General features: G+C 42.1%; 1 protein-coding gene across 15 annotated transcripts in view; it reads right to left on the bottom strand.

The window, feature by feature from the left end:
- The window catches only part of MYCBP2 (MYC binding protein 2), a 173,723-nt gene extending 150,905 nt beyond the window's left edge, over nucleotides 1-22,818 (bottom strand). For 11 of the 15 annotated variants that reach the window (XM_054001515.1, XM_054001538.1, XM_054001546.1 and 8 more), the window contains exon 1: nucleotides 22,764-22,818. In XM_054001515.1, coding sequence (XP_053857490.1) covers nucleotides 22,764-22,789 — 26 coding nt within the window. In that variant the 5' untranslated portion in view covers nucleotides 22,790-22,818. Of the gene's footprint in view, nucleotides 1-19,262; nucleotides 19,379-21,760; nucleotides 22,033-22,763 lie in introns of those variants that run through there. The other 4 variants (XM_054001594.1, XM_054001602.1, XM_054001507.1 and 1 more) reach the window with 3 other exon arrangements.
- Nucleotides 22,819-23,964: the final 1,146 nt, after the last annotated feature.

Raw genomic sequence — 23,964 nt, 5'->3', positions numbered from 1 at the left:
CAAAAAAAAAGGGAAAAGTGTCATATGTTACCTGCGCAGCATACAGCTTATAGGATTTCAAGCAAAACTACTAACATTCCTCTGTACCACAAACTTTACTCAAATAGTTTACAGTTCAGATTAATTGAAAAATAAACTATTATATCTGAAAATCACAGGCAGTGAGAAGTTACATTTTCAGTAACAGATTGAGAATCAGAAGAATCCTAATATTTTATTCAAACAACTTTGTTCTAAATAAAAATGTTGAGGTTCTAAAAGCATAGTGGTTACTGTCGTGTACAGCATTCAGACTGCAAGAATATAGAAGCCTCATGGTCCAGTAGTTGAAAGCTAGAAAAACTGAAGCCTGACCAACAAACAGCAGTGAGAATACAAGCTCAAAGAATTCCTGCAGAGTATGCCAAGAAAGCTGCCTCCTAGAATTTTCACCGCTTTCCCCCTCTTGACATATATTAAGAGGAAGGTATGTTCCTCAAGACACTTCCTGCAGAAACAAACCAGCTCACCACTTTGCTTATAAGGAACAAACACCATTATCGTGGAGTTAAAAGAACTTATTCAGTGAGCAGGAATTCCCTCAGAATCCCCAGAAAGTTAAAGCTTACAAAGAGAATGGAGATGACTGCTCAAGGTTCCCCCAACAGTAAAGTTTTAATAGGTAACAGTATATAAGCTATTTAAGAAGGAAAAAAAAAAACTTCACATAACCTTTACTCCACAAATTTCAGCAATCAAACTCCATAGTCTAACTCACTATTTAGTTTTTCTTTAATTAGACACATTTTCTTATTAGCATTTAATGCAGTTAATTCTTATTCTGCTGTCAAACCTGAAGAACAGTGCAACCGTTCCATTCTGTAGCTACTCAATCTTCTGCTCTGGACCTAATGACTTTTTATGAAACTTGCACTCTAACTTTCAGTTTAAAAGTCCTGATGACAGTATCTTCTGGGCTCTCTCAGTCCATACCACATGTAAACCGTGTTGACCAAAGCTGAAAACAGTACTTGTTGTTTGCTTTTAGGAAGAGGAAGAAGAATGTCTCATATACCTCCAAGGTCACATTTTAACTGCATTCCAGGTATTATTTGGCAGCTCCACAGCAATATGGCATAACAGACCTACTTATTGCAGAATAGCATGAAAACATTTCCCTGCAAACCTTGAAATTGAGTTTCCAATACACTTTTTCTATCTGTGCTAATAATTATACCTTTTAAAAAGAGTATGATTTGCACTTACCACAGACAACTTGATAAGCATAGCTTTTTTCTTTTTCTTTTAAAAGATATTAACTCAAGTTGTCAAGACATTTCAAATTTAATCCTTCCTGCCAAAATCCTTGAAAATTCTCCAAATTTGTTACACTCTGCAAACACTAAAAACACTTTTTCATCTTGTAAATATTTCACCAGACCAGTCCCCGTAATTTTTGCAAGTATTTCTTCGAGTTTACACATACGTCTGAAAAAACCCCAAATTAAACCTTTTCCCTCCCAAGATTGGGCTCATTTCCACAGTAACAAAGCCTCTGCCATTTGGCAGATTACCTTCATTTGTCATGACACTTACACAATGTTTTTTCAAATTAGCAAACAGGAAAGATCAGCAATGGGTTTACTGATGGTGCTAAGATCTCCCTCATTCATACAACAACCATTAAAGATGCTGCAAACAGCAGCACAGTCTTACTGCTCCACTGTGGCAGTCTTTATCTTCAGCAAGTTTTGGGCTTGAATAATTTTACATGGAAACAGTTTGGGATAGAAATGCCACAGTACAAATCCACAATTATGTCCCTATATTTTCTAAAAATGAAACCTCACAGAGTTGGGAGGTATACTTACTTCCATGTCCAAACAAATCTTCAGAACTATGTAAGCAATTAATTAATAAAAATACCTCATCACACTAATTTTATAAATAGTTCTGAGCAACCTACAATAACTACAACTAAGACTAATGTATGCATAATGTATCTGCATGTAACAAAGATACATATGATTGTTCACAGTTCTACTGTTATATACCATAACACTAAGATGTTTTAATATTCAGAAAAGAGACAGTAAAACCATATACCAAAACACTAAGATGTTTTAATATGCAGAAAAACATGGGCAAATATATTAATGGAAAACAATGCTAAGCAGATTATGAGTAATTTCCTGTTGGAAACCATGTGTTAATTATAACCACAACTCCTCTGCTACCTGAAGATTAACAAGATCTGATATGGCTCAGCTGGATTTTTCAGCTAAATTATTAATCATATTGCTGGTTAACAATTGTAAGCTGCTGCTAGCTGTCATTTGTAAAATCTTGGTACTCTGCCCTGACAATCAGCTTCCACTGATAGCTCACAGAAAACAAACACTCATTTTCAGCAAATCTCAGGCAGGCTTTCTGCAAACTGCTTCAAAATACTGGCAACTAAGTTTTGAACTGGACCACAAAGCAAGTGCAAATCAAATGAGCACAAAACATAAAGACACCTTGACAAAAAAATACTTGCGACAAATGGACACAAAGAAAGAGCGAATGGTGCTTTTACAGCCTTTACAGAAAAAATCTGTTGAGAATAAAATAAATACCAAAAATCTTCAAACCTGGGATATGAAATAATTACATCAAATCACAGGCAGAAATAAAAAAAAGGAGGGGAAAGGGGAAGGTGGACTATAACCAGTTGCTTGACAATTTAATATAGGTGAAACAGCTGTTTAAATGACATGATTACAACTTCTAATCAAACTTGTAGCATCTCTAGTAGGAGGAGTAAAAGCATGCTTTCATTTATTTGTTCTAAACCAGATGTACCAATAGCTAATACTTGGACAATTTTATGCCTTATTAGGAGAACATTGTTCAGTTGTCTCTATACCACTGCTCTTATTCTGTTTAAAAGAGATGAAGAAATGCAAACAGTGCATCTTCCCTCAAGGTGCAACAGTCTTGAGCTGTAATTGATAAACTTAAATTTAAGAGGGAAGCTTTACATGTTGAGTGTGTGTTCCTCCCCTCAATGCTGTTACTGAATTACTCAACATGGACTAACATTATATTAGCATTACACCTGCATAAGATCTTCTAGACTATGTTATAGAAAGTGCGTGTATAATGAGTGGAAAAATATTATTCCATCTCTGCTGCTGAAGCAGAAAAGGAACAACAAAAGCCGCCTTTATGTCTGTCTGACCTAAAATCTTTGCTTCTGAAACATGGTACCAAAGACTATGGTAGGTAGTACAGTATTAGACACAGTCATTCTGCTGTTGAATCTTTGAATACACTTTTGAAAAATTTATGAGTTTAGTAAACCACATGCTAACACATGCTCAATTTTTTAAGACTTCCAAGTGACTTTAACTCAGTGCATTTGTCTAAACTTGCTTGCTCTGGTTTAAGGGTTACCCATTTTTGGGAAGAAGTATACTGTTGACAGGACAGGCCTAGCCAAGAGTTGCTGTGTTCAGATAAATGAAAAGTATATCTCTGTTACTCTGTTTCCATAAGTACTTACTGAACACAGTCAGCTTAAGGATTCAAAGGCTTGTGGAAATTTGCTTACCAGGCAGCAGCCACTCAGTAAATACTGAAAATGAAACAGTCAGGTTTGTGGTATCAAACAATTCTTTTGTTTCCTCCATTAGGTGAACTACTGCTGCTGGTGATCAGCTTGGTTAGACAAGATGCAGGAAGCATTTGCTTCTGAACATCCCAAAGTGAAACACCAAGGTCAGATTGTCAAGGACACCACAACAGCAACTTATTATCACTCATCACTACTACTCATCATCAAGTTTGAGGGTGCTTCATCACAGCATCATTTTACTGGATGCAGTGGCAGTGCAGGTAAAGTTCAGTAACCTGAAAGAAGGAAGCAAGACAAAAGCAGGATCACAACCCTAGACTTCCTAAGAGCAGACTTCATCAGTCAAGAACAGCCTGTTGCTCATGAGTCTTTGACAAATCCACTGGTTACAGTTCTCAGGAGAGAAAAGGGTGCAGAAGAGCTCTCCAAGGCCAGCCGCTTGGGGGATTTGACTCATGCTCTACACACAACTTGCAATACTGTATCTAGAATATCACCGCCAGCTCTGAGTGCCCAAGAACAACACACTTGTTGACTGGGGTGAGTCCTGAGAAAGGTCACTAAGATGCTTAAAGAACTGCAGGTTCTGTCATATGAGGAGAAACCAAGCAAGCAGAGATTTTTTAGAAAACCTGAGAGGATGGGGGTGGAATAGCCTCCACATGAATATCTCCACCTCCATCTGACAGGAGAGAGCAAAGATGATGGAAACATACTCTTCTAAGCAATATCCAGTGACAGGCCAAGAGAGAATGGAGGGAAAAAAAAAAAAAACAGGAAGTTCCAATTACACCTAAGAACTGTAAAAATGGTCAAAGACTGGAACAGGTTGCCCTGAGAGGCTACACATTCTCCTTCCTTTAAGATACTGAAAATACAATTGGACAATGTTCAGAGCAACCTGCTTTGGTTGACCCTACTTTGAGTGCTCAATAGTCTCCAGAAGCCCCTTCTAATTTCAACTATTCTGTGATCTTCACCATTTGCTTCTAAAACAAAGTAAAATTTTACTGTACAATACACATGCTTCTGTGTTGTGTAAAGAGTGTATTTTTTCTTATTCTGAGTTTTGCATTTTTCCTGGTGCCATGCCATGTTTCTGATTATGCTTCCAAGTAGAGACATACTGAGCTTCTCATCTGTTCACCATCTGGATCAGCAAACAGACATCAAAATCAGGCATAAGAGCAATTTCTATGGGAATTAGTCAGCATAATCAAACCTACAATAGTACATAAAGCTAACAAGAGAATGAGGGATGAAAACTACTTTATCACACTTAAAATATACGCCTGCATTAAGACAATCCAGTCACTTGAATTGATCCACACTTTCTTGGCTATAACCAACACCCACAGGTACATTAAGAAGGGAACAGAGAACATGCTTACACACAACAATCAAGAGCTTCTCTGTGTAGATGAAACAACACAGGCACTATACAGGACCTTTCAAAAGACTTTTTAAAAGAAAGCCTGTGCACATGGCATGTCACCTGGAAAACTAAAACATAACTTGTCAAATGGAAGGTACTCTAGAATCAGTAAAAAGAGTGTCTGGAAAGAACCCCAAAAGATCAGCATTTCTATTTCCTGGTCTATCATAGAATTGAGGGTCCTGGTCAATGACAGGCTAATTGTGAGCCAGCAGTGCCTTGGCAGCCAGGAGGGTCAACCGTGTCCTGGGGTGCATCAGGCACAGCATCACCACCCAGGCAAGGGAGGGGATTGTCCCACTCTGCCCTGCACTGAGGCAGTCTCACCTCAAGTGCTGTGTGCAGGTTTGGGCACCACAATGTAAGAAAGACATTAAGCTGTTAGCATCCAAAGGAGGGCCACAAGGATGGTGAAGGGTCTGGAGGTGAAGCCGCTTGAGGAGCAGCTGAGGTCACTGTTCAGCCTGGAGGAGACTGAGGGGAGACCTCAATGCAGTTACAACTTCCTCATGAGGGGAAGAGGAGGGGCTGGTTCACATCTATTCACTCTGGTGACCAGGACAGGACTTGAGGAGATGGCATGAAGCTGAGTGAGGGAAAGTTTAAGCTGGCTATCAGGAAAATGTGGTTCATCCAAAAGGGTGCCTGAGCACTGAAACAGGCTCCCCAGGGAAGTGGTCACAGCACCAAGCCTGACAGTTCAAGGAGTGTTTGGACAATGCTCTCCGGCAAATGGTGTGACTCTGGGGGTGGTCCTGTGCAGGGCCAGGAGGTGGACACTGATCCTTGTGCTTTCCTTCCAACACAGCATATTCTATGATTCTAGCTAAATTCCACCGCGTTCCAAACATCTTTTCCCTGGAGAAATATGCCAATGATCACACTCCCAACCATGTCCTATGAAATCCTACTAGAGAATTCTTTTTGAGGTCTTTTCTAAATTGTCTTTATGGCAATTAAATGCTATTTTTCATATCTTTATTACAGAAAACTCAGTTTATTTTTCTCTTTTTCCACCATCTGCTTGATTTTTTTCAGGTCTGAGGAAAAATGAGTCTTCTGACAATTAAGCAGTCTCAGCTCAGTGCCTAAGTCATAGCTCATTTACCTCACTACTATCTAATTTCACTATTCTCTCATAGTAACCAGTCCTTTTTCAGCAAACAGTGAGGAAAAAAAAATGAAGTGGAAAAAAAAAAGGAGTCTTACAATCCTGCAATACAAAGAAAAGGTCAAGAATTACTTCAGGTTTCCTACACAAAATAATCTCTCCATAATTTTAAATAAAATTTTGCAACACTACAGCAGTAGCATGGCTACTTCTGAATCACAATCACTTTATAATTTTACAGAATATGTATAATCTCTTATGAGGTACTTTTTATTCATTGCTGGTTTTACATTTTTGCTTACTGGTTTGGTAGTGGGATTTTCTGAAGCTAAACATTTACAGTCTTAAGTATATCTAATCTTCTACAGTTTTGCATCCTCTGTTAACTTTTTCATCTACAATCTCAATTCCAACTCTGAAATTGTCAGAGAGAGACTATACAGATCAGGACCTAGGACAGAGCCAGATGCAGAACAACAGCTATTACCTGTTCTCACAGGTTTCCCCCTTGACAGCCATTCCACAGCATCTCTCCAGGGTGGGCTCCTGTGTAGTTTTAAATCTACTTTACAGTTGTTCTATCTAGAACAGAGGCAGCCAAATCATCAGGCTGAAGGCAACACACCTAAAAATTCTAGTTGAGGAAGGATATAGTCTAGACAATGACACAACAGGAGTAACAGATGTTGCTTTTCTTACTTGCACTTGCTTGAAAATCATAGAATTATAAAATGCCTGATAGGCCCCAATGAAGTCACTCCAAAGCCTTTCCTTTTGCAGGCTGAATAATCCCAAATCTCTCAGCCTTTCCTCATGGGAGAGGTGCTCCATCCCTCTAGGCATCTTGGGGGCCCTCCCTTGGGCTCCCACAAGTCCGTTCCTTCCTGTAATGGGGATTTACCTGGATCATGTCCAGCCTCTCACCCACCAGCACTCCCAAATCCCTCTTGGTGGGGGGCTACTCCATCTGTTCATCCCCCAGCCTGTGTTAATAGAGAGGGCTGCCCTAACCCAGGTGAAGCACATTGCACTTGGCCTTGATAAATCTTATGAGATTCCCATGGGCCCACTTCTTGACTGCATGCTTCCTCGTGCAGGCCCAAGGCTGGAGTGAAAGCTCTGATATACTCATTGATCTGTTATAATAAGATACATCAGATCTGCATCAGACTTCCCTGTTGTACAGAAAACCAGAAGGTATTCTTCTGACGAAGTACAACAATGTGCATTTTTAAGCTTTTTTCCCCTTCTCTTCTGTAAACAAGTAATCTAGCTGACACTTGATCACACAAAGAACAATACCACTTAAAAGCAACTGCAGCCTCTGCTGGACTTCCATATTTCCCAAGCCATTTACTCCATCCTCTGAATCGCTCCAAAATAGCTCCTAAATTTGTAGTCTAGCTTCAAGGCAACTTAATAACAAACACAGACAACTATAGCTAAAAAGTATCAGTTCACTTGTCAGCAAGAAACTTACGATACATTCATCTCATCGCCATATAAGTTCAACTATAAGAGCTTCAAAACAAAGGAAAAGGGATACTAAAGAAAAAAACAGTTATCAAGGCTGCTCAGAAGATCTGAGTAGATCTCAAAATTGTGGGACTATCTTACTTTAAAAGACATCCTGACTTGCTGTCAATAACTGAGAAGCATCTGACAAACAGCCAAAGGGAAACAAAGAAAAGTTGTTCAAGAGAAGTTTGGAACATACAAGCAACTGCTCACATGAAGGAGTTGACAATGATAAGAAGCAGAACAAAGGAAGTGGACAGAACTTCAATGGCCTAACCTATAGACAGAGAAGAGGTTTTATGACCAGAGAACTGAGTATCAATAAAACTACACAGAGGCTGCATGTTGGCAAGGAGATGAAGAGGTACCATGTGACAAAATGCAACCAACAAACCTTGCTGTAAAACATATCGGAGTTAGTGCTTGCATATGCCCTACTTTGGTACCACTCCACATGTACCTAAGCTTCAGTGTTCAGCACTCTTTATTTCTATGAACTGGACGGTTACTTTTTTTTGAGAGCAACTACTTCTTTTAAGAGCCTCTACATACAACATCTCCCATATTAAGGTATGTACTGTGCTCTTGCAAATAAAATACTTTGATTTCTTCTATGTCAATGTAATCTCAGCACTGTTACTTTGGCTGCCAAGAATTCTACCATCTGTAATGAGAAACAGCCTTACAAAAAGCCCCATAAAGTAACCCAAAGTAAATAACTCACCTAAACAAAATGCTATCCACCTTCTACAAAGCTGGCATACAGAATGCATCACTTTAAGGTATGTGCTTTAGCATTGCATCTTTAACTGTAAAATGGGAGATGCTCAGAAAATGGCTCTAATATTAGGCCCAGCCTACACCAAACATCTGATTCTGTCCTCAATTTTGTGTTTCTCCATCTAACTCACACCAACACAAATCCACCAATTAGTGTCAAAGTGGTTCAAGTCAAGAGGACCCAGCAAATGTTCCATGACATTTAGGGGTTGTTGAAGCATCCTGCAACTGAACTTTCCTAAAGCTTTCCATGGTTAACTTTCCTTCCTTGCAGATACCTTCCACTGAGAACTAAGTAGCCAACACAGTTATCCATCAATCTACTGCTGGAACATCCAGGACACTTTCAACCATGGGGAGGAACAGTGTCAGTAGGTTGCAAGAATAAAGAAGGAAAATAAACATCACTCAAAACCTCCAATCTGCTCTTGTCTTGATAAACAAAATGTCTGCTTACAAACAACAGCTACGAGAGCTTTTTAATGTGTCATTTTTCATATCACCTACAGTAATACCTATCCAGTTTCCAAAAGAACTGGCCATAAAACAGTTGACAGGGAACAAAATACATACATATAAACTGAAACCTGGCACACAAATACCTATCATACAAATATATAAACTCTTGGTGTAATGCCAAACTAAGTATTGGCAAGCGTTATAAAATAAACATGCACCAAGTATATACTATATCATATACTTATATCACAAACTGAACCAAAATTTTACAAATCACAAATAGAAAAACCCAAGAATATTGATTTCTGAAGAAATAAATACACTAAATCTTTTCACTTCAATTTGGCAACAAAATCTACAGAACACCTGAGGAAAAATATGCTTTTTGCAAAACCTGGTTTGTATCCCTGGATTTTAGAGTATCTTTGAAAAGAGAACTATTGCTTTGTAAAATACTTCATGAAAAATACCTCCATGAAGCAGCTGCTTGACCCTCCCTTCCTCTTTGCACAGTTGCAAGCAGGATAGGAAAATAGGATACTGCTTCTGCCAAAATCACAGCCAAAGTAGCTCAGTTGCAAGACAGTTGGCTCACAAGTCATATTTTTGCCTGTTGTTACAATTTGAATATGACATTTGGTCCCAAAAGAAAAAAAAAAAAAAAAAAAGTGGAAGCCTGCAAAGAGAAAAGCTAAGATTTTTGTAGTACCATTTCCAAACTGGGGACTAACTTGCCACTAGACAACACCCAGCATGACTTCAACACAAAAAACACCTTACATTCAAAAATACTCTAAATAATAAATTACTTACATTTGGATTTTGTTACCATGCAGTTCCTCCTACAAGAATGGTTGGACAAATATGCTGCTTTGTCTTATCTGAAACTGCAAGTGGACCTTTTCAGTTCTTCTCATATTCCCTTTACTCATATCAAGCTATATAGCATGAAGATCTGATACATGTTTCTAAAAATATGTTTACAACAAAAAGAAGGGCTAGGACAACCTCCATCCTGTAACGGACGTGGAATGTGGAGGCACTTAATCCCTTCTGTCTCAGTCCAGCTGTGTTCTCGTCATCCAAGGGGAAATGATCAGTGACTTGCTACACCACTTAGACACACACAAGTCTACAGGCTCAGTGGGATCCACCAAATAGTACTGCAGGAGCTGGCAGAAATGCTCACTGAACCACCTTCCATCATCATTTGCCAGCAGCTCTGCCTAACTGAAAGTCAGTGAATGTGTCACCCAATTACAAGAAATTCTGGAAGGAGAATTCAGGGAACTACAGCCCTGTGAGCCTGACCTCAGTGCTGGGGAAGGTCATGGAGCAGATCATACTGAGTACCATCACATGGCACATACAGGACAACCAGGTGACCAGGGCTGCCAACATGGGTTTATGAAAAGCAGAAGGAGATCACAAGCAGGACTTATCACCAGGTGACCCACTTAGTGGATGTGGGAAAGGCTGTGGATGTTGTCTACCTGGCCTTTATAAAGCCTTTAGACACTGTTTCTCACAACATTTTTTTTGAGAAACTGGTGGCTCATGGCTTGGGAGGGAACTCTTTGCTAGGCTGAGGCCAGATGTGTGAGGTTCAACAAGGCCAAGTGCTGAATCCTGCACTTGGGTCTTGACAACCACTTGGAGCACGACAGGCTGGGGAAGTGCTGGAAAGCTGCCAATCAGAAAAGGGTCTGGGGGTGCTGGTTAACAGCTACTGAACATGAGCCAGCAGAGTGCCCAGGTGGCCAAGAAGGCCAATGACATCTTGGCCTGTATCAGAAATAGTGTGGCCAGCAGGCCAGGGCAGTGATCACCCCCTGTAACATGCACTGTCAAGGTCACATCTTGTGTTCGGTTTTGGACTCCTCACTCCAAAAAGTGCTGGAGTGTGCCCAGAGAAAGGCAGAAAAGCTGTTTATGTGTCTGAAGTATTCAGTCGTATGAGGAAGGGCTGAGACACCTCAGGTTTGTTCAGCCTGGAAAAAGGAAGGCTCAGGGGAGACCTTATCCCTCTACAAAACTCTCTGAAAACAGGTTGTAATCAGGTGGGGGTCAGTCTCTTCTCAAGTAACCAGCAACAGCACAAGAAGAAATGGCCTCAAGTTGGACCAGGGAAGGTATAGATTGGGTACTGAGAGAAAATTATTCAGCACAAGGGTTTTCAGGAACTGGAACACACTGCCCTGGGAGTGGTAGAATCTCCACCACCAGAAGTATTTAATAGGTGTGTAGATGTGGCACTCAGGGACACAGTTGAGTGGTGAAGTCAACTTGGTAGTGCTGGGTTAGAAGTGGAACCCTGTGATATTAAAGGTCTTTTCCAACCTAGACTATTTAATAGTTCTATTTCTAGTACCACAACAACCACCATGTTAAAACACAGCTCTGCTGGAAGACCTCATTGTTCAGCACCATGTTTGCTCCCTGTGACACATCCTCTCAGAGGACAAATAAACTTCATATTGATCCCACCTCCTTCTGGTCTATTTTCTTAAGGATTATAGAATCACATCATTCAGGTTAGAAGGGACATGTTAAGGTAACTTTTTTTTTTTTACTGTGAGGGTGACTGAGCACTGGCACAGGTTGCAAGCAAGGCTGTGGAGTCTCCATCCATATTCAAAGCCATCTGGCAGCTGGCTCCAGATGGCCCTGTTGAGGAAGGTGGACCAGATGAACTTCAGAGGTCACTTCCAATCTCAACCATTTTGTGATTCTGTGTCTGATTCTGTCAAACTTCCTGCTCAAGCAGTGTCAGAGAAAGTAAGTTGCCCACTACCACGTGCAGTTGCACTTTTAGTACTACCAAAGAGATACAAACCTCTCTGGACAACACCTGACGATGCTTGACCTTTCTCATAGTGAAGAATTGCTTTCTTGGAATGCACTGGAATTTCGTGAATTTTTATTTGTGCCACGTCACTGCCATGTCAGGGTGGGGGACAATACTGAGAAGCAACTGACTCTCCCTTCTTCATTCTCTCACTGCATTAAAAAGTCACTCCTGAACCTCCTCTTCTCCAGGGTAATAGTCCCAGCCCTCTAAGCCTTTCCTTACTGAAGAAAAGCTCCAGATCCTTAATCACCAACATGATTCTGCACTTAACTCTTTGCAGTATAGCTCTCCTCTACTGGGAAGCCCAGAACTGGACACTCCAGACGCACCCTCACCAGAGCAGGGAGAGCAGAGAGCACCTCCTTCAACCAGCTGGCAACACCACTCTTCCTAACATAGCCCAGGAGGCTGTCTGCCACCTTTGCCATGGCAGTGCATTACTGGCACACAGATGGTTGCCAACCAGTACATCAAGTTACTTCTCTGCAGAGCTGTCTCCCACCTGGCCAGCTCCCCAGTGTTATTTCATCCCTGATGAATGATTCTGCAATTCCCCTTGTTGCACTTTAAAATTCCACTCAGCCCAAATCTCCAGCCTGGCCACATCCCTCAAAACACAAACACAACCATGTGGTATATGAGGAACTCTCTTTTGTACCATCTGAGAACTTGCTGGGGGGGACACTGTCTCAGCATCCAGGTCATTAATGAAGATGCTAGACAGCATTTGCCCCAGTATCAGCTTCTAGGGTACATGACTGATGACTTTACTCCAGCTGGCCTTCGTGTCACAGATCGCAAACCTCTAGGCCTAATCACTCAGCCCGTTCTCAATCTACTTCACTGTCCACTTATGTAACCCATCCCATTGTCAGCCTGTGCATGCTGTGGGAGGCAGTGTCAAAAGCTTTACTCTAGCTGAGGTATAGCATACCCACTGCTCTCCCTGCCTGGAAGGTATCTGTAGATTGCCTACAGTTATTTTTCACCAAGGCCTACAGATTTTTAAGGAATTTAAGCTGTGAGAATCATTAGCGTGGGAAACTGTTCAGCTCGATAGGTGGACCTCAAAACAGCACTGAGAGCACAACCAATATTTTCCCTAAATAATAAAAGCTTAGTATTTTTTGATTGCTGACAATATTATATCAGATTACCTCAAATATTTTAAATGATTGGTATTTTTATTTAGTAAGCCTAAAATTTAACATTTTTAGTGAAATGGACAATAAGTCAACTGTCATTCAAAGAGCCACGTGTATGCTCTCCAAGCCATTACCAGCTTACATACTATCTCTTTTAAATAATTAATCAAGCATTCTGACGTGAATTTTCATCCATGCCAATAATAAAAGGAAAGTCAGGGCTTAAGCAGTATATATACAAATGGAAAAATCATCAAAATCCTGCCCCCTAAATCCGTAAATCAGAGTAAGGAACATCAGCTGCAATCCCCTTACCACAGGCTTAGAGAAAAACACAGGCAGACTAGTAGGACAGGTTTACTCCAGGTTTCTAAGGCACCTGAAAAGGTTAAAAAAACTCAGAACAGAAAAAGGTCACCGTACTCATTGATTTTCCAGTTGGGATTTTTATGTGCTATTGTTGGTGAGCTGAAATTGCACATATTTTTAATAGTTATTTTAATTTCATAACTGAGGACTATTTCACTATGACAATAACTTTCTTAACAACTACCATTTTTCTGAAAGCCAAAACTCTGGAGGCTTAAGAAAGGAGCTGCTTTTCCAGCTGCTGGAATATCCTAAGGCCTCTCCAATAATTATGGAAACAAATACTACAGGTTCTAAAAATGAAATTAAAACCCAACCACACAAGTAAAATGAAACTGATTTTCATTTGACCATGACAAAAGTGCAAAATAGTATCCGATCCCTTTTGTAACTGAAAAGGTTTCCAAAACAACGTAAGTCTGTCTCAGATAAAGAAAAGTAACTTAAAAGAAAGCATCCCTCCAAAGTGTTCTCCACACAAAGAAAATGTTCCTCAGTATAACCACTGACAATTGGAGTTTCTTTTCTGTAATTATCTGATTTTTCATTATTCACTTCAATGCTATCTATGAAATTAGATCTGCAAGAACATATGCAAGGAAATTCTGATTCCTCAAGTTAGTCAATTCAGACAAAAGTATTTATCCTTAAACATTTCTACGACTTTTTGGTTTTTTTTTACATTTGGAAAGTCATTCAACCACAGCAAAGATGACAAGATCTGCACCTTTGGTCACTCTCCTATCTAAACACAACCACCAAAATTAAACTGTATATACAAAGCTATCTTACACAGAATCATATCAGCAGAATTTTAATTTAGCAAATATGCTCCATGGAGTCAAGAAAAATCTGTACTTATTAAGAACAAGCCCATTACTAGTGGTTAATGACTGCGTAAAATCTTTAAAGTGATTACTATCAAAAGCAAACCAAAGAAATTCTAACTTAGTCTGCAACAAATAGCAGAAGACAACTGCCAAGTGCAAACAATTGAAAACTCACCAGTTTTATAGCTGTCAGTGGTCTACCCTGTATAGCAGTATATTCTAGAAATAAAAGTGGATAGAGAATCAATCTGTTTGAAGAGAAAAGGAATAGAATGACTACTCTGAAAACATACAAGCATAATGAAGACCTATGAGCATATCTGTTTGAAAGAATTATGCATTGGCTAGTGGGAGAGAAAAGCAAGGCCAAATCAGATAGGAAAGTCGCAAGTGACTACAATGTAACATGGTGAAACAAAATAAAGAAGAGGATGAAAAAATAAAAATAGAATAAGGTATTTATTTAACAACAAGCTCATCTCAGTGTAACATAAATGACTGGCTGCAGATCTGTATAGATACAGCAATAAAAAAGATGAGCAATGTTACCAAGTGCAACAAGGAGCACAGTAGAGAAGTAAGAGGGAGACTTCCATTTTAATCCCATTGAGGTTAAACCTCTTAGCAACAAACTTTTCTAGACTGACAGAGATCATGGCCAAAATAATCTAAATACCATGGCATCTGTGAATTTAAACTACAAGCAACAGACTTCTACTTTTTGACCTTATCTGGCTTTGGTTACAATAAAAATTTTCTTCCAAGCAGCTTGTGTCTTGCTTGTATATTTTGGATTTATGATAGGAACAGTGTTGGTAGCACACCTGTGCTTTATCTGTTGCTGACTAACACTTAGACAGGGTCAAGGCCTTTCCAGTTTCTCACACTGCCCTGCCAGCAAGTAAGGTGGGGCTGTAAAAGAAGATGGGAGGGGATATAACTGGGACAGCTGAATCCAACTGACGAAAAGGTTATTCCCTACCATATGACATCATGCTCAGTATATAAAACAGGGAGAAAGAAAGAAGTGGGGGGACAATACATTCAGAGTTACGGTGTTTGTCTTCCCAAGTTACTGGGAATGATGAAGCCTTGCTTTCCTGGAGATGGCTGAGTATCAGCCTGGTGATGGTAAGGAAGGAATTAATTCCTTGTTTTGCTTTGCTTGTACAAAGCTTTTGCTTTACCTACATTAACAGTCTTTACCTCAGCCCCTGAGTTTTCCCACTTTTATCCTTCCAGCTGTCCCCCACCCCACTACAGGGGGAAATAACCAAGGAGCCATGCAGTGCTCAGCTGCCCACTGAGGTTGCACCACATACACCCTTTCATAGCAACTATAAAGCATTTTCCAAGAGTTTAAAGCCCATTACATATGACAGTAATGCTTGGAACACAAGCCTAAAACAGTTAAGGGAAGAAAATGAAAGCAAGGAACAGCAGTAATCTAACCACACATCTCCAGTTTCAAGTGGGGACAAGGAAACTCAGTTTATTTTTTTATAATGTGTACAACAGGCATAAATTTAGATTTATTACACTAATAACAACAAAAATTTTCTCAGGCCCAAGTAGTCATAGATATACTAGATGCAAAGAAATAACTATCATTCAGCTTAAGTCCATCTAATTAAGTTCATCAACACATTCATCAGTCTGAAGGGAATGAGCTATAACATGCTATATCATAGTATATAGCTATAACTAAAAAAAATCATAAAAAGCTTATCAATATGCTTTGATACATATGAAACACTAAACCTAAAAGTACAGAAACCATCTGCCTTAATGCTGTCACTTACAGCATAAGGAGCCTATTATCCTGTGTTAATTTCTAGTACTCATCCTTCGAAGGGGCACAATGGTAGGAACTGACTGTGAAAAACCAAAGGAATAGATCAGCTTTAAAATGTATTTATAACATAAAGTTAATTATAGGAGTACTATTCCACTTAGCACCTGAGCACAAAGCTGTGTTCACAGCAAGCAAGGTAAGAAAGAAAAAGATAAAAATGTAACCATGTGTTCAAATAATGCTGCAAAAGATCAAGTTTTCAAAGGGAATGAAGGATTAGGAAAACAGTTTGCATGAAGTACCAAAAACTGTGTTATTCATACATCCCATGTGCTTTCTATAAAGACATAAATAGTCTTTATCTTTAAATCATGGGTTTGGCAAAACATACATAGTCATATGTCAGGAGGAAAAATTACTAAAAAAAAAAAAAAAATCTTCAAAATATTTTGGCCAGAAGGAAGATCATAATATGGGAGGAAAACCAAAACTAAACCCTGACAGCTGATAGTTAACATAGCAGAAAAACAAATTCAACATCAAGTTTTTAAGTATGCAGAAAACACATTTACTACATTTAACATGGCTAGCAGTGAGGAATGGTAACTTATTATTTTGCTCCAGCCCAACCTTAACTGCCTCAACTTGCTACCCAACAAACCATCAGTGTGCCAGAGCAGATTGTGTAACAAACTGAAACTTTAACTAGCATGTCCTCTCAATCTAAACTAAAAAATACAAGATCCAAAAAAACCACCGCAAACCATGGATTTGTGTTTTAATTGTCCTGTTACGTATCTAAATTATGACAATTAATTTTTATAAATATACACAAAGAAGATGCCCATCTTAAGCCTCTCAATGTAATATTATTGGGGTCTTTCCAGCTTCTATTATGTTTCCTACACCAACACTGAACAAATACAACCACGTTAGACTAAGAGATGACTTGAGGTTTTTAAAAAAACTACTACATAAAACTGTTTTCCTTAACAGAATATAAGGTAAATAAGTAAAAATACACTATTTTAGTAATTTGCTAATCCCCATTAACCAATAGGGCAATACAGTATTAAAACATTACTACACTGCAGCTAAAAAGCATAGGGCAGACAGCAACTCTCATCAGGTCTTCTAATGGACAGCTTAATCTAAGACTCAACAGCACATCAATTTCCCAATTAAACAGTTTTAGTTTGCACAAGATTTGAACTTTGTTTTGTAAAAATATACCTACAAAACATAAGAACTGAAAAACAGAAAACAAACTAGACTAGAATATTTCAGTTGCAAAGGACCTATGGAGCAAACCTTTGCACAGGAATAAGCAGGAAAATGTAGTAGGTAATGTAACACCACTACCATTTTACTAGTCTTTGTATACATAACATTTATTTTTTTAACTAAATAAATGCTTCCTAACTCTTTGCAATTATTATTCCATATTAAAAGAGCAACAAGTCCCAAACCAAAAAAGCTAAGAGCTTTTGTAAAGGCTTTAGATCTGAAGAAATTAAGGCTTTTTTTGTGTACCAACAATCAAATTAACACAAACTCATATAGTAAAATTTACTTAAAAATAGTTTACACAAAATCTTTAAATCCTTGCAAGGCAAAGCTGAAGCTCCAGTAATATTTCTGCACTAAATGTTCAAGTATATATACTTGAAACATTCCAAATAAGCACTGCTTTACTGAGTATAAGTAAGGGTATAAGGGAAGACTGTCAATTTTAAAAGCCTAAAGACTGACCTAATATCCAGAGGATGTATAATTTACAATTACAAGTGTGAATGAGTGGCCTGCTTTCAAAATTTGCTGTATTCATCCAGCTGAAACCATCAACATGAAATAAAGTTGGCTGGCTCTTCTTCAGCCAAAATAGCTATTAAAAACAGCCATATAATTTCTGGTTAATATGAGAAATCTTACATTCCCATCATCATTGAAATTTTCCTGGCCTCAGTGAGACCACAACACTAGAGTTCACAACACGAAGAGAAGCTTTCTTTCTTTGAAGGATCCAAGAGGCAACTTTACAAACAAAGTAATGGTCATTTTGGCATGAGTGTGAACTTACTGTCATTTTAGAGTACATTGCCATTATAATATAACAATTTCAAATTAGTCCAAATAATGTAGTGAACATTTCCACTACAAAACAGGTCGCACTAAAGCCATTATGAATTTATATAGCTATCCATATTTGACAAGAAGTCTCAAAGAACATGCTGAGCCTAACTGATAATTCTGGTAGTACATAAATAGGTGAAAGGACAGTAAAGGGACTGGCAACTCAGGGAAAAAAACCCCAAGATGCACAAGCAATAATAGCAGCAATTCAGATGGATAGGGATGTTTGTTAAGATTAATTAATACTACAGAAAAAGTGCATTTGAAGACAGCAAAAATGTGAAAATCAGAAATCCCTTACTTTGCAAATACAGAGCTTTGGTACAGCACTAAAACCAGTACCCACTTGCAGTTTTGTCCACCCAGAACCCAGCATACAAGACAACAGTTTAACATGGATTTTTAGTTGCCCTCTGAAGAGGTCAATACTTCCTACTAGTGTTTTACACACTTCAATGGTTACACTAGACAGACATTATGCAGTTATTTTCAAATACTTCAGTGGCTACAAAGCAGAGACTATAAACTGAGGCATGCTCAGAGCAGATTTTTCTTCCAAACCAATCTTGAATTGACAACTATATTTCCCATTGCTCGTAGTACTGCAGCAGATCCTTAACACTTATCTCCACAAAGATAATGGCATGTTACATTGCAGAATTAGATACTTTTTTTCTGTTTCCTTTCATAAAATTATTAGGCTGATACGAGTGACAAAAATAAGTTTCTTGCTCCTGCCTCTCTGTACACAAAAATCTTTGTGTAACCCTTCACCTCATGCTGTCACAAGTGCAATCACAAGGTGAGCCAGATCAGGGAATTAGTCCGGATTACAACAAACCAGTTTTGCCAAGTTAATTTTAACCCAGAGTGAGTCTCTAATCTGTTACTGCAAGACACTATAGAAGTATTATGTCAGCATGGCAAGGGGAGCAAGCACACTGACCAACCCATCTCCTGTGGAGACCAGTGTTCATGACTCTACAGCCCATATCACGGGAGGAAATGCAAAGCACTGCTGGTTCTGCTTCACAGCCAATTACTGCATCCTACTCAACACGTGATATTCATCCCTTCTGATGACAGTCAGCACAAACACCTTGTAAATGTGATACTAATCTTGTGACTTTCAGATAATCTCCACAACGTTTGAACTCCTTGTCTATACAAAAGCATTTTCATACTGCTTGCCAGTTCTTCATAAACATTAAAGTTAGGTTTGGAATAGAAGCACTTACTGAGACAGGCATTGGTCATGGCCCATGAAGTGCAGAGTATAATTTTGCAGACTTGAAGCAAAAATTCCACATCAACTTATGGCAAATAGGTTGCACTATCGTTCTTCACATTAGTCTTCTTGAAACACAACAAGAATTTTATTACTGTTGATAAGCCAATTAGTTTAGCTTTTTTTCAGCTACTTCAAGTAATTTTTCTAGTCACAAACACTCTTGTTGACAATCTTACTGATTAAGAGGCTTCAGATTTTCCATAGATATAAAAATCAAGTTAGGACTTATGTCATAACCTATATTATCTTAAGCTCCATTTAATTTATCTAGCACTGTTTTCTACCATAGCAACTAGATGCAGCCACACTTAAATTTAAAGCTCTCTTTAGAAAATATTTGGAATTTGTTTTAGTTTCGTAAAAAGGCATATTTTTGAAGAAAAGCCATTTCTGTTTAAGTCTACCAGGCAGCTGAAGTATTTTGCAGTATTTTGACACGAATATGGAGAAAAGGTGGAGACCACAAGCAGTATCTTGGCTGCCATCAGTCTGCCACAGTCTGCCACATAAGATAGTGGGGGTAGTGATAGCAGGAAACTAGATAATTACTAAATATTCCTCCTCTCAAAGTCCAATACACATTGGCTGTATTCACCAGTATTAACTACCTGCCATTTACTTGCCAAAGCTTAATATAACCTGTTTACTCTGTACAAGGAATATGTCTTCTTTGACTTGACCTCAAAAACATTAATTAAAAGAAGCATTAACATTTACACCCACCTAAAGCTAGTATTTTCTACAATTTTAAGTATAAGGGACAGCAGTTGAATCATCCTGAAACCAAAAGAGATGGAGGACACGACTAATGCAAAACTACAGCTTTAAAAAATACAGACCCCTTTGGGCAAAATTCAGACAGGTATTTGAGCACTGAGGAGCATTGCACTGCTGACTTCCTTGCATTTAGTAGTATCCTTACACTTAGCACTCGCAATCCCGGGATTAAATGATACAAAGCTCAAAAGCAGGAAGAGATTTAATGGAAAAAGTATAAGCACTGGACTAAGGAATATGTGGAGTAAGAAAACACTTGCTGGTCTTCATGGGGGAAAGAAGAACTACAGTTCCCCTATCATACACTGAAAAGAAGCCAGTAGTTGCAAAGATGTCAAGTACCCATATTATCAGTCCACGTTTCCAGCATTTACCATAAACAAATTGGGAAAGGTATGTGTCTTACATTAATTTCATTCCTAGACACAGCTTTCTGGGGTGAGGGGGGTGGGGGGTAAACCCTGCTGTCAAGTCCGACAAAAACCTGAAGAAGCCAAGCAGGCAACCTCCTCGTGCTTTACAACCGTTTGCAAACTTGACACAGCGGTGACTCAAAGCTCTCCATACGACCCGGCCACCCACATCACAGCCTCAGGAGCAACCCAGGCTGAGAACACAGGAAGGTGCCGGTTTCATATCATCCACATCCTCAGCGACCTCCGGAGGGAAACAATGGGGAGCGCCCGGGCACCACGGGGGAGCCCTTCACACAGCGAGACCGAGCACCCCGCCACGGCCTGCAGGGCCGGGAGGGTCCGCCCAGGCAGGGCCGGGGGCTGCGGGGTAAGGGAGGCCTCCACTCTCGTCCCCCGCGGCTCCGCACCGCTACAGCCCGCAGCCCCCTCCCCGCCCGGGAGCAAGGCAGGGCGGCATTCCCGGCCGGAGGAGCAACAGGCACCCTGCTGCGGCCCCAGAGCCGGCTGGCACGGCCGGGAATGGGAGCCCTGAGGGGCATCATCGCCGGGGGAGGGGTGCTCGGGAACCAGCTGGGGCCACACCGCACCCCGCAACGCCCCGGCTCCCCCCTGCAAGGCGCTGCCTCCGTCCAGACACCGAGGCCGCCTACACGGCGGTGGCAAAGGGGGAACATGACCTGAAGAGGAGGAGGAAAAATAAGGCAGGGTAGCTAAAGGCAGCCCCTGTACATGGAAGGAGCGCCACGGTCTCTCGCTCGGGTAACACGGCCAGCGGGAGCCGCGGGTGCCCTGCGGAGCCTGTCGCGGGAGAGACCACGGGATTCAGCCCGTTCCGGCAAGCCTGGCCGGAGCGACATCTGCCCGGGGTCCCAGCACTTGAATTCTCCATCCCCTCGAGGGAGCTGGGCCGCACACTGGGGCGGGCACAGGTAACTCTGCCCCGGAGGGCCCCGGGAGAGGGGGAGGCAGCGCCATCTGCGCGGTATCGCCGGCCAAACGAGCGGCGGGGCCCGGGCGGCACCTGGGCAGCCGCCGGGTTACATCACCGCCCCTTCCCTCCGTCCGTCCCCCGGGGCGCGGCGGCGCGGCCACATGGCAGCGGGGACACCCGCGCTGCCCGGCACGGGGGCGGGGAAGAGGATGAGGAGGGCGGCTGCCGGGAGGGAGGAAGGTGCACGCGCCGGGCCGCTCCCAGCCGGCGATGGGAGGGGTGGTGGGGGCTGCGCGTCTGGCCCAGCGCGGCGCGCGTTACCTGCCCGGGTGGCTCCCCAGCTCACGGTCGCTCAGCGCCGCCGTGTAAATCCTCCGGTATCTGTCGGCCAGGGCCTTCCCGGAGAGCAGCAGCTGGTAGCGGCTCCGGCAGCCCAGCGGCGGCGCGGGCAGGGCTCCCAGCCCGCCGGCCGAGCCCTCCTCGGGCCCCATAGCCGGAGCGGCGCCGCCGGAGGAGAAGGAGTAGCCGCGTTCGGCCCCGGTGCAGGCGGTGGCGGCTCCCGCAGAGGCGGCGGCGGCTGCGGCGCTGCTCATCCCCCTCCCCGCCCGCCCCCTGCTTGCGGCGGCGCCGCCTCCTGGCGCGGCGCGGACACAGGCGGCTCCCGCTGCCTTCACCGTCGGGGCCCGGCCATGGCGAGGCCGCAGGAGGCGCCGCAGGAGCCGCCCTTCAGGCTGCGCATCCACCCGCGCTGCGGGAACACCCCGCTCTTCCCCTCCTCCAGCGGCGGCTCCAGGCCCCAGCTACCCGCCGCTCGCCTTCCGCCCCGGGCACAGCGCCCGCCGCCACCAAGTCCCGGGAAGGACCGTGCACCGCTGGGACTTGGGGGGGCGGGGGGGGCCGGGCTGCTTGCTTCCCCCTTCCCGCTACAGGGTGTGTGTGTGGGGGTGGGGGGCGGAGGCCGGCGGTACCGCTTCCCCTCCGGAGTTTGTGCTCGGCGCTGCCGCCGCCCTCTCCCCGCACGGCCGCCCCGGCCCCGCCTCCCTCCCGCGGGCAGCGCGGCCGCCGGGCGCATGCGCTGCCCCGCCCGCTCCGCGCGGTCCCCGGGAAATCCGGGATAGGCGGGCTGGAGGGGGCACCTGCTGCGTGCGGCTGGAGCACCGCGGGGTTGGAGCACCGAGTGTGGCCGAGGGGACAGTCTCCCATCCCCGCGGTCACGCCCGAGCGAGGTCGGGCTGCGTGGGCCCGGGAGGCGGGTATTCGCACGGAGCTGCTTCTGCGCCCTGTTGGGAGTGCGTATCACAGGATCAGTTGGGTTGGAAAATACCTCAGACATCGTCGAGCCCAACGCATGACCGAACCGTCTCCCTGTCAATTACACCATGGCATTAATGCCCAGTCTTTCGCTACAGACCTCCAGCGACGGTGACTCCACCACCTCCCCGGGCAGTCCGTTCCAATGTCTGCTCACCCTTTTTGTGAACAAATTCCCCTAATATACAACCTAAACCTCCCCTGGCGCAGTTTAAGACTTAAGACTGTTGTTCTGACCCTAGTGCCAGTTGATTTCAACCTCCTTTCGGGTATTTGTAGAGTGTCTGTCCATCGTATTTTATTGAGGTGTCCAATGCCTCACACCTTGTTTCTGTGCTATGTACTGCAACCTAGGAAGGATCTTTTCCCAGGAGCAATATCCTCCCTGACTTGAGGCAGAGTCCGCTAAATCGAGTTGCCACATCAGGCAAAATTTTCCTTAAGCTGCCTTCACTATCTTCAGGACAACTTAGCAGCTTTTAGAGGATAAGGGAGGCATGGCAGCAGGCGCTTTCTTATCATCAGGTCACTTACGTTATAGCTTTTTATCTGTTGGAGTTGTAGTCCTGCAGTTTTGCCACGCTTTCTACCACTTTATACAGTTGCAAACTTAAAGTGTATAGGCCAGAATATGTAATAAATAATTTAAAAAAGCCTTCATGCCAAATGTGGTTTGGATCACAGTCTGCAGAAAGCTGTCATCCAAAGAAGGTATGTACTGACATATTTTCTTATTTATAATTCTACATTCAAAAAAAGACCCTAAACAAAGCCTGGAATTCCCCTGTTTGTAACTACAGATAAATATTTTTGCAAACAATTTCTGCATAATCAAGGAGTCACGGAATACCTGGAATGGATGCAACCCATAAGGATCATGAAGCCTCTTGACCTGCTCAGGACAACCAGAAGCACAACATGTGCCTGAGATCAAATAATAGCAAATATAACAGAACTATGCAATTGCCATCTTTCTTAAGCTTGTGTGATGCCCATGAATGCTTAAGCTTCAAGCTAAATTTCAGGTACTTTTTTATAACAGAGAACTAGAGATGTTGAAACCAGTAAATTCATGCAGGTTTTCACAAAGATAACTGTTCAGGTACTCAGCCAGAGTAGTGCTGCCACTGAAGAAAGGCTACCTTATGATGCATTTAGACACAACTAGAGACCATTCCAGAAATATTTAAAGCATTAACTACATAAAAAGCTTT

The sequence above is a fragment of the Vidua macroura genome, chromosome 2 (assembly GCF_024509145.1).
Source record: "Vidua macroura isolate BioBank_ID:100142 chromosome 2, ASM2450914v1, whole genome shotgun sequence".
NCBI classification, from domain to species: domain Eukaryota; kingdom Metazoa; phylum Chordata; class Aves; order Passeriformes; family Viduidae; genus Vidua; species Vidua macroura.
This window is presented reverse-complemented; position numbering and strand designations above follow the sequence as displayed.